An 11,581-nucleotide genomic window follows, 5' to 3' on the forward strand; every position below is an offset into this window, starting at 1 on the left:
GATTTTGAGATCATTTGGGCTGCTTTAATGGACTGCAACCCATAAATGAAGTACCCTCACACACAAAAAAAAGACAACCTAATTTCCAGCAGAAGCAGGAACAAACTGATTGTATTCTGGCCCATGTAGGCCCCTGAAGATGAAACTTTTGCAGTTATTCTGATTTTTGTTTGTATGCTTGCAGTCTTTTTTAGCTGAGTTATTCAAATTGTGACAAGATTCTTTTATTTCTTTATTAAGTTCACAGCATTGGACTGCCAATTCTTGAAACATTTATAGGTTAAAGGGCTTTTTTATCTGTTTGTTTTCCTTACTGCTTTTAGGTCTGGGTGCCTTTTAGAGGCATAAAGTGTTGTTCAGTAATTCTTTAGCTGGCATTTTAAAAGTGGCATTAATTAACAAAACGAGACACAAATCAGAAAGGAGCAATACACAGACAAAGCACGCAAAGCCGCTTGTGAAGCAGACACATGCTGTCTGCCAACCCTGACATTTTTACCAGTGCCTCATTGTTTCAGATGCTGCTTTAGGCTTAACTTGCAGCAGTGCTGTGAAAAGGCTCTTCTTGACAAGCTCTGTCAGATTCTGCCTATTGGAAGCTCGAGTGGCAAAATGTGACACATTTAGCACTCAGAAGTCCTTTTCTCCTAATAATAAAAGCTGGTAAGTAATGCAGATAGTTTTCTCTTAGCTGCTGGCTTACACTAGAGCACTTTTTGGAATTACTATAGGAAAGAATAACCAAAATCATGCCTGCATTAAGAGCCTGGGAAAGGATTTATTTGCTTTTTCACCTGGTGAGTAAAGTGCCATGTGAAAGTTAACCAGCAAAACAGCCTGGTCATTCTGACTATAGTCATTGTCTTTCATTTCTGTAACGCTTCATCATTGTTTCAGCTTTTGAAGTTGGGACCCCTGAGTAAGGCAAGCTCGACCCTGCTTGCTGGGGGTAACATAGTGGTATTGTGAGAGGTTTCTGTTTTGTCAGATGGTGCTGTTCCTTGAGTGAACGTGAATGCAAGTGAAGAATATTGATCTGAAGAACGTTCATTTAGATGAGAGTACTCTAACCCAGAAAATGCTTCTTCTCTACCTCAGCAAAGAGGAACAAATCTCCTGTTGCCGAACTCTGCCCCTTTACAGTCTGTGATGGTAAGTGGGCTGCTATTGTGGATATCCCATCCCTGGAAGCGTTCAAGGCCAGGATGGATGGGACTTTTGAGTAACCTTGGTCAGGTGGGAGGTGTCCCCGCCCATGGCGGGGGGGTGGGAACGAGAACTTTGAAGTTCCCTTCCAGAACTTTGAAGTTCCCTTCCAAACCATTCTGATTCCATTTGCAAGGAAACAAACTTCACTGACCTTCTTTGATCTTTCCTTCTGACCCTCAACAACTTCAAATTCCAGAGAGAGATCTTTGGAGATCTCTCAATAGCACCATATGACCTGGTAAGGGAAAAGAGCCTGTGTTTTGTGCAGTAACTCCCACTGAAATTATCCTGGTAACAGACTAAGGGGAAAGAAAAGGGGGTGGAAATGCTGGTCCTTTATGGATTGTAGGCTGGGATAAAGGATACCTCCCAAAGGCCTTAGATATAATATCTTAAATGCACTTTAGATATAAGATCCAGGTTGCTATATGATCCTGTCACACTATTTGTCACCGTTTATTAGTCGGGAGGTGACAAAGCTCATCACTGCATCTCCTTTATGTGTACCACCCTATTAACATCTATTACAGGCTTTAAAAAAGGTTGTGTAACAAGTTTAAAAATATTTTTGAAACATCTTGATTTTGAGAGTTGTTACTGGAAAGGGCTGGGAGAAGGGTGAGTTTTCAGAGGCTGGGCAAGTGATCTTAGTAAAAAAACGGCCATGAACAGCCTCGGAACAGCTGTGAAGACAGAGATTGTTCCCGGCCACTTAAAAATTTTAAGAACTTCAGAGTTTTGGGGTGTGGTGTTTTTTTTTTCTAACTCGAAAAAATTCTCATTTAAATGCTGCAGCCTAGAAAAAAGCTCCTGTCCGGTACTAAAACCGTCACCAACCTTGCAGGCAGCGGTGGATGAGGCGACGCTCCGGCCGCAGCGCTGAGGGGAACATGGCGGGCGGGGGCCGTGAGGGGAAAGGGAATCCCCGCCGCCTCAGGGGGACCGTGAGGAAAAGCGGGGCTTCCGCCGCCTCAGGGGGTCCGTGAGGGGAAAGGGAATCTCCACCGCCTCAGGGGGACCGCGAGGAAAAGCGGGGCTTCTGCCGCCTCAGGGGGTCCGTGAGGGGAAAGGGGCGTCCCGTGAGGGGAAGGGGGCGTCCCGCCGCCTCAGCCCGGCGGTGAGGAGAAGGGGGTGCCCCGCCGCCTCAGAGGAGCCGTGAGGAGAACCCGAGAGAAGCGGCGCCTCTCCCCGCACCGGAGCGGTCCGACCGCCGCGCACGGGCTCCGCCACCTCCCCCGAGGCGGCGGCCGGGGCGGGGCGGGAGCGGCGGTGCCGCCCTCTCCGTGCCTGCCCCTCGCCGCGGTCCGTGGTCGCCGCCGCAGCCGCCCGGTGATGGGCGTGAGGAGCGGCCGGCCCGGGCGGCGGCGGGTGGCCGGAGGCGCTGCGGGAAGGAGGCGAGCGGGCTGCGGTGGCGACCAGCCGTTGAGGGAAGCCCGGCGTGGGCTCCCGCTCGCCGGCAGCGGGGCAGGGAAAAGGGGAGAGTGCTGGCGTGCGGGAGTAGTGAGGGGCTGAGCCCCTGTCCCGGGCATGGCGGAGACCCTGAGCCCCTGCACCCCACGGGGACAGTGTCAGGCCAACACCTCCTCAGCCAACGTGGATGCCAACGCCTCCTCGGCTGCCTCCGAGCTGGTGGGCAGCAGCGCCTGGAGGGGCCGTGAGCCCTTCTCCATCTTCACCATCCTCATCCTCACCCTGCTGGTGCTCCTGACGGTGGCCACCTTCCTCTGGAACCTGCTGGTGCTGGCGACCATCCTGAGAGTGAAGGCTTTCCACCGGGTGCCCCACAACCTCGTGGCCTCCACGGCGGTGTCGGATGTGCTGGTGGCAGCCCTGGTGATGCCGCTGAGCTTGGTGAAGGAGCTGTCAGCTGGGCGGCGTTGGCGGCTGGGCCGGGAGCTGTGCCTCGTCTGGGTCTGCTTCGACGTGCTGTGCTGCACGGCCAGCATCTGGAACGTCACCGCCATCGCCCTGGATCGCTACTGGTCCATCACCCGCCACCTGGAGTACACCTTGCTCACCCGCCGCCGCATCTCCAACGTCATGATCGCTCTCACCTGGGCGCTCTCCGCCGCCATTTCTCTCGCCCCCCTCTTTGGCTGGGGGGAGACCTACAGCCCGGAGCAGGAGCGCTGCCAGGTCAGCCAGGAGCCCTCCTACACCATTGTCTCCACCGGTGGGGCTTTCTACCTGCCCCTCTGCGTGGTGCTCTTCGTCTACTGGAAGATCTACAAGGCGGCCAAGTTCCGCGTTGGGGGCCGCAGGAGGAACGCCGTGGTGCCCCTGCCCGAGGCTGCCCAGGTAAGGGTGGGGATGGGGAGGAGAGCCCCCACTGCCTCCACTAGGCACCTGGGCTCCTGCTTCTCCTCAGCATTGGTGGTCTTGGCAAGTGAGAAGACCGAGACGTGCCCTGGGGCTGTCGTGAGAATTTAGCTGTGTTACAGATGAGGTGTGAGCCGTAATTAGCCAGTCAAAAAGTGACACTCTTGGGAGAAGAGTTTCATTCTCATTCTTTTCTTAACTGTGCTGTAGGAGTCAGTGACACGTGCATTCACTGCCGGTCTGGAGAGCCATTTAAAAATCATCTCTTTAGTCTGAATTTAAGATTCCTTGGGGCTTTTTACTCTTTATTTTTTTACAGTGTTGCTGGGGTAAACAAAGACGTAAACAGATCCCCAGGTTGTGTATAGAGTAAATGCCTGCACATTTATCTGCCAGCAGGGACTTTGTGTGGGATCTATCAGTGTCTGAATAGATTTTAACAGGCAAATTATACGCTCTGTTTATGTGCTTGTGCTATTTTACCTTGAATACTGGGAACATACTGCTCACTGCATACTACTGAAGTAATGAGCAATGAATGGTTTCTATTTTAAAATTACCAGCTGTGTTAAAAACCATGCAATCCTCCTCCTTATCCCAAGCATTGCCTGTAATCCTGCAAAGCTCTAGTCAGGTGGGAGTTGTTACTCATTTGGGGAATGCAGTTAGCTAAGAGGAAAGCTGTGTTCCTGTTGAAGGGTTGGGGTTGGCCTGTGTGTCCCATTAAGTCAGGGTCTCTGCATGACAACGCTGTCACCCATGCTGTGTCACCAAGGTGCTCGGTAGTGCTGCTCTCTGTAAACTCCCTCTGCTTTCTGTCACATACCCTTACTCTCACTCCTGACTGTGGAGGAACTGCTTCTTTATAGTACATTTTTGTGGTTGCGTGTTGTGCTTGCTAAGTTCAGTCCCTTCCCAATAACAAAAGAGCAGCTGTGTGCAGGTTAGAGATAGATACCTAAAAAGACATGGAACATTTCTGTTCAATTTGGGCTAATCCTGCACAGCCTCACTCCCCTGCTAAATCCCTCTAACTTTGATTTGGAGTCATGGTAGGAAACGTGTTATTATGGTCATGAATAATAGTCTGAAAGTTGTGTCCTGATTCTAGTAAGAGGTGACAGCACTGGCAATTCTATGCGGTCAGACTTGCACATTTGGATCCTAATGTCTTAAAGATGTTTTTAATATAAATTGACTTACGAAGCTTTCTTCTATGCAAAAGCAGAAAATGTGTTAGAAAAGATGAGAATGTCCCCTCTAGTGGCATTATTTTCCCTATGGCCTTCATCCCCTTGTTTGCACCAAATTTCTTTCCAAGTTCTTTTAAGTATGATGAATGTATTGCTTGGAGTTAATGTATAATCTTTCCAAGCATGAGAGCTAACTGAATATTTGCCATGGATTTGCATGCTCTATCTTACATACACACATACTCATGCAGGACTAGTTGTTGGGAATCTAAAATTCTGGGAAGCTAAACGAAGCTGGGGCATTGCTGCTTCAGCTTTAGCCTCTTGTTGGTCATGTCAGTTTTAACACAAAATCATGTGTCTCCTAATTGTCACAGTTCTGTCTGCAAAAGCCCTTGCGTGGGCACAGCCAGGCTGGCAGGTAAGTGCTTTTTGCTGATGCAGTGTCTGGGAGCTGGTTTAGGCTATACTGACAAAAGAGCTTCTGTCAGCTCGAGCTGAATACCCGTTTTGGAGGGGTGGCCATTATAGCTGTTATTGCAATACCAGCAAATGCTCAACCCAGTCGTTCTTCATCTTTCTTGTATTGGCACTGATTGACAGATTAAGTTCTCCTTTTATAATAGTGATTCTTGAATCTGTAATTGGTGTATAGTGCCAACCTTCTCCATTGTCCAAGCAGCTTCATTTGCCAACTTAAATATAAAAAGACTTCTGTGATTCGCATGCAAAACTTGACTCATCACCTTTTACTTCATCATGCCCAGCTGCACACAAGTACGTTAAATGAACCTGTGGATCAAGGGAGCTGGTGGCATTCAGGATGCATTTAATAGTTTTCTTCTAAGTTAAGAGACTGAGACTTTTTCACCAGATTTTATCCTGATCTCACTTAAGCTTACAGGAGCAGGTTCCATCATGTCCACAAGAATAGCAGCAGTTTCCCAGTGAATTCAGGAGAAGAATCTTCAAACACATCACTACTGTTCCTTTGGGAAAACCCGTTTTTTTTAACATGCAAACACAAAGGTAACATTGCCAGGGAATGTGGCAAACCTGGTGAGATGATGCAGCTTTGCTTCTCCACATGCAGGGGTAATTAGGCTGTCAGCATCAGCTCTGTCCTTTTCTCTGATGGGGCAAACGCTTCTCTTGTTTTGCCCATCCACTCTGTCTCAGAGCTGGGAGTTGGCATACATACGTTATGTTTCTATACTCTTATAGAGGTGCAGAATAGAATAGTTACAAAATAACTACTCTGAGTCAATTTTCGTTAAAATTGTACTTCTGTCTTGGAAAAAAATTAAGGTGAGGGGGATGGACATGAAACCTGAAGTGCTTCTGGTTTTAATGAGAGTTTGTTTCTTACTTTCCCTTGAAACAAAAATAATATGCAGAATTGGGGCCCTAAATTAGGCTGGTGCTTTTAGAATTATGTTGTTCATTATGAAACTCTTTAAAAAGTGAGTCATAAAAAAAACTAGTGACATACCATCACTGACTCTGACAACTATACTCTGTCATACCTTGTTGACAGTGGTAAACTGTCTCTGTTAATAGTCCAACTGAAATAAATGAGACTGCCTGAAAAACAGGAGATACAGCTGGATCGTGCACTTTTAAATCCATGAAGTCACTTGTGGCATAGGTTTTGTCCAGCAAGAACAAGGATGTCAGAATCTGAATGTCAGGTTTACTTATATGTGGCAATTGCAGGGACAGGATTCAATTTCGATGTGAGGAGTTAGAAATCAAGTTCTGTTGATGGTTGGTTTTGTGGTGGTGTTTTTTTTTTTTTTCCCCCTCTTAAAGTTCCTTGCATAGTCAGGGTCTGAGTGATTAGGCCTGGTCCAAACCTTATCAGTTTTGTGAGAGAGCTTCCCACTACTGAGATAGCATCAGGCCCCAGAGCTCCAACGGTGCAGTGTTGGTTGGCGCCTTGGCCCGTGCAATTTCTCCAACCCACAAAACGAGTCAGGACAGCATGGGAGAGAAAATGGATTCTCCTTTTCCCTGAAGGAGTCGCAGGCCTTCTATTTCTTATTTCTGCCTCTGACTGTGCAAGTAGAAGAGATGGGTCAGGAAACAAAGTGCAAGTGTCCAGAAGAGTGGCGACAGATGTCAGATAGGAGAAAGATGAGGCAGGAAGCAAAGTGGAGTGGCTAGCAATTTCCTGGGAGAAATGCACAGCTATTCCTGCCTGCAGAAGAAGAAAATACTGTCAAAAAAAGCAGGTATTCTTCTCCCTGTCAAATGTACTATGTGTCATACTGGTGGAGCATTCAAGAAAGTGCAGACATTCCTATGTTTTGATCCTTGGTTGCACATTTCAGTTTCTTGTGTCCTTGTTCAAAGAGCAAGAAGTATGCCAAAGCTGCACTGAGGCAACGGTGATCTTTTTCTTTGCTGAATCACACTGTAATAGGCAAAACTCTGAATTTTTGGTAGCAAGCCAGATTTCGTTGATGTTTATCATCTTTACTGTTGTTTAAATCAGAAGTTATTGCAGAGCCTGGGGCATATTACAAACACACACTACCATGCTGTGAAGGACCAGTAATAGCAATCATTAAAGCTCTAAAGGACATTTTAGATCAAGGGATTTCATCAGAAGCTCCTTGGTAGCATATTTTTAATAATGGTTCTAGGAACACAGGAATTGGAACGTACAGCTCTAGGAACATACAGCTCTTTAGCAGTAGTAATGTACTGGGAACAGACAAACAACAGAAGTGGCATTGATCAATACCTGCTGATCAATGTACAGAAGAATGAGTTCTGAAACTAAAACCAAACTTCTTTGTGTTTGTAGAAGAATTTGTACTTGAGAGCTCTTTTCCTTCATTTAACTCTCTATACGACGCTCTCACTGCAAAGAGGTCATCTCTGCACTTTGCAGAGCCTGTTGTCCTGGAAATTCCATGAATTTAGAACCGAATTCTGGCCTCAGAGTAGCAGTCCTTTCATACCAGCCTTTTTCCCTACTGCTCCTGAAGCAGAGCCTGGGCAAAGGGAAGGAAATCTCTGCCCAGGGCTTAGTATGCAGCCTGCCACTGGGTGAGAATAGCGTGCAACACCATGCAGAGATGCTCCTATGTGAGAGACATCCCCAGTATGAACTGGGACGTCTTCATGGATTGCTTTAATTTAGTCTGTTACCACCTTTTTCCCTGCCAGAGCCTGTTTGTTAGCACTGATCAGTAGGCCCAAAATAGTGTGAAAAGGTTTTATGTTGGACTTGTCCTTTCTTCCACGTGGCACAGGGATAACGGTCAGGTGTTGTGACTTAGCTTAGAAATAGGAGTCACGCAAAGCCTCCAGGGTTGGCACTGGAAACTGCAGGTTCGGTGTAGTCAGAGCTGTGCTTAGTTCAGGAACATCACAACTGAGAAGGCTGGAAAGCAGGTACATAATCTTCTTGGCTTGTGCTTTTGTTCAGAAAATGCCAAATCTCAGTGGATTACCCCACGCCTGCATAAGGGGGAGATCCTGCAGCACGGTTCCCCCACCAGTGCTGTGTGCCACAACAGCGTTTCCCTACAGTGGGCTAATTTACTTTCCATGTACTTTGGGTGGGTTGGCTTATAACAAACAGCCTTGACAACATAATCTTGCACCAGCCAGGCCAGGGAGATGAGTCAGGCTCTTGTAATTTACAAAAAATACCGTGATCTATTTTACTTGCTGTTTAGTATTCAGAGGTTTGATCTACCAACCAGTGGAGTTTGTGGAAACTTCTCTGATTTCAGTAGAAGCTTGACCACGCTGTAAATGCATGGTTCCTTAGGGAAAATACCCGAGGACTGTGGTATCTTATATCAAAATAATTCAAATAATTTTTTCTCACAGTATGAAATTAAGCGATAAAAAAGTCTCTACTAGTAAATTCCACAGTTCAGTCACAAGCCTTCTAAGACCTGAAGTGTTGAAAAGGCTCTGATTTGATGATGGCACACTGCAAGCTCTATCTTTTGAGTGAGAGTTGAAGGTTAAATATAGTACCAGACTGTGCCCGATGCTAGTGACAGAGTCCTTTGTATGGCTCATCCCAAGAGGCATACTTATGTAGCTATTCCTCAGGGCTAAGACGTAATCTTTCAGGGTTGCTTGTCACAGATTTGTCCTCGTGTCATACATTCATCCCTTTTTGCAGAGTGTGATTAAGGATGTGCAGAGCAAGTCCTCCTGCAGACAAATGGTGTGATCCTTGCTACATGAGGGGTGTCCCATTTTAATTGTCAGGACAGATGTGATTTTCATTTTCCTCCATTATTTGCCTGCGCCCATAATCTGCTGCTCTTACACTCTGCAGCCATGTCTCCCGTCTGAGGGGGAAGACAGGGATATCCATCTTGAAGAGTGATTGTCCAGCCATTGCCAGTGCCTCCTCCTCCGAGCTGCTCTCCTCATATTCAGTAGAGGCCGTCCATCTATTATAAAGCTCACACAAAGGTGGCACATGAGTGTGGAACGTGTAGCTAATTTAACAACAACCTTTCTGGGGGGTGGTGTCCAAGCCTTGAGGTGCCTGTGAATTACCACGTAGGCAAATTTTAGATCCTCAGGTTGCATCCTTAAACTGTTTATTTTAGTGCACTGTTCATAGTGCCTAGAAGAACTTTAAGCTGGCAGATGCTTTAATCTTCAGATTAAAATCACAAGGGAGTATCTTTTTCTGGATAGCCTCTAAGCACATTAATAACTTGTGCCACAGTCTGGCTGCCGTCCGGGCACTGTGCTGTCCTCACTGGAGTAGCTGACGTTTTCCCCTCTCTTGTGTAACTTCTGTTGAAGCCAGAGTTTGAACTGAGAGCTGATTGAAATGATTGTTTTCTGGCAACAGAGGACTTTTTGTGAGAATACCAAGTAGATCTGAGTGAAATAAAAGAAGACAGGTGACCAAAGAGAGAAAATGAGAACCAGAAAACGCTGGTTCTCCAGCAAAGCTTTTCTTTGATCACTACCAGAGTATTTTATAAGCTAATTGAAAGTGGTGGCACAGTGCCTGAGGGTACATCACGTTCAGGTGCATCCTTATGCTCCCATTGTCATATATGGTGTTGGCACTGTGACCAGGCTGCAGCTGGTGTGATACACAGCTCTGTCCCCCTCCGGGAGGGAGAAGTGCCCGTGATGAGTGGCAAAGAAGAGCAGAAGGCATCCAAGTTCTGTCTTTCATAAGGGACTCTTCTTGATGGGTTTACTTGCTACTGAAATATTTCTGAAGTATTCAATTTTATTTCAGGCGTTTAAGATTTTGGGAGGCGAGGAAATATCATCATTTTCCAAGGATCAGATGCGTTTCTTAAAACTTTCTTTTAATTGAAATCCCATTCTTTTATTAAAAATGGTTCTCATGGAAGAATATTCCTGTAGATTTAGCTGAGGTTTTTGGGATGTCCTCTGTCTCTTCTGCTGAACGAGTGGTAGTGCAAGTTCCTGCACCCACCAGGGATGAGATTTTGAGCTCTGCATCCAGGCAGTTAGGCTGAAGAAAATATTGCCTAAAGACGAGGCGTTTGCTGCAGGTCCCTCCCTAACACCTTAGGGAGATGACCCAAAGGGCCTCCAGTGGAATGGAATGAATTTACGATGCAGGCCTGAGGAACCCTAAAGGTCATGTAGCAGTGTAGGAGAGTCTAGTTTAGGGATAGGCAGAAGGCACGTGCCTTTGTTAATCTTCCTCAACAACCTGATTTCCCACTAGGTATCAAGGCATCCAATAAAATAAAATAAACTGAAATAGAGTGCCCACAACACACATGCACCAGTTACCCTTTATTTAGCTTTGTTTTTCAGTCACACTCAGCAGCTTTTCCAACATAATGAGAAATCTGGCAATTTTGGCACTCTGGGGCATTTTCTTTCTTTTAGCCTGGAAGGAACGGAGTTGGGGCCTTTTGTCGTAGGTGCACAGATGTCGTGCTGTCATTTAAAAGTAATACTTCACTCAAACAAATTGTCTTGGTAAAAATCCATGTTTGCTTTTGTTTTGAGGTGAAGGAAGCTTCGCATGAACCACAGATGGTGTTTACAGCTCGTCATGCAGCTATCACTTTCCAGACAGATGGAGAAACATGGAGAGAACAGAAAGAGAAAAAGGCAGCTCTGATGGTTGGCATCTTAATTGGAGTTTTTGTACTGTGCTGGATCCCTTTCTTCATCACAGAATTAATAAGTCCTCTCTGTTCCTGCAACATCCCACCCATCTGGAAAAGCATCTTTCTTTGGCTTGGCTACTCCAACTCTTTCTTCAATCCTCTCATATATACAGCATTTAACAAAAATTACAACAATGCCTTCAAGAACCTTTTTGTAAAGCAAAGATAAAAGGGGACACAGAGGAGAAAATCATTCGGAGATTTCTTGAGGGAAATGTGCCTGTGGTATGTACAGTTTTCATGTGCTCGAGTTACTATAAGAGGATTTAGGAGCAGTGAAGAAGATGGAAGATGTTTGAATATAAACCTACTGACAGTTTACAGTTCCTCCTTGGAAATACCTATATGATGCTCCAGGGTGGGGCAAAGAAGGTCGAAGCAGTGAATACCTCCTGCCTGCTCTTCGGATCAACACGTGTTAAGGTCTGGAAGCAAAGCACTGTGTGTGTCTAATACTGTGACTGTCAAATCTATCCGGACTGATCTCATCTAACCAGCTACAGGTGCCGTTCTGTAGCTCGCTCGTCATTAGCAAAGGCACTGGGGGGAACTGCTAATTGAGCAATACTGAAATGTTTGTGATATGGGCAGGCTGCTGGCTTCATTTTTGAGATCTATTTGGAGAGGAGGGAATAAACATGCTGTATTCAATCAGTTGTTCCATTGATATGAAATTAAAATGGATGACTAAGCAGCTCA

General features: G+C 46.2%; 1 protein-coding gene across 1 annotated transcript; it reads left to right on the forward strand.

The window, feature by feature from the left end:
• Positions 1-2,442: 2,442 nt before the first annotated feature.
• On the forward strand, positions 2,443-11,581 carry LOC106886776 (5-hydroxytryptamine receptor 5A-like). The gene is made up of 2 exons (XM_014939986.1): positions 2,443-3,507; positions 10,719-11,581. Exons 1-2 carry the CDS (start codon positions 2,737-2,739, stop codon positions 11,049-11,051), a joined length of 1,104 nt encoding a protein of 367 aa, XP_014795472.1. The 5' UTR covers positions 2,443-2,736; the 3' UTR covers positions 11,052-11,581.

Source organism: Calidris pugnax, unplaced genomic scaffold (genome assembly GCF_001431845.1).
Source record: "Calidris pugnax isolate Ruff unplaced genomic scaffold, ASM143184v1 scaffold21, whole genome shotgun sequence".
In the NCBI taxonomy this organism is placed as follows: Eukaryota; Metazoa; Chordata; class Aves; order Charadriiformes; family Scolopacidae; genus Calidris; species Calidris pugnax.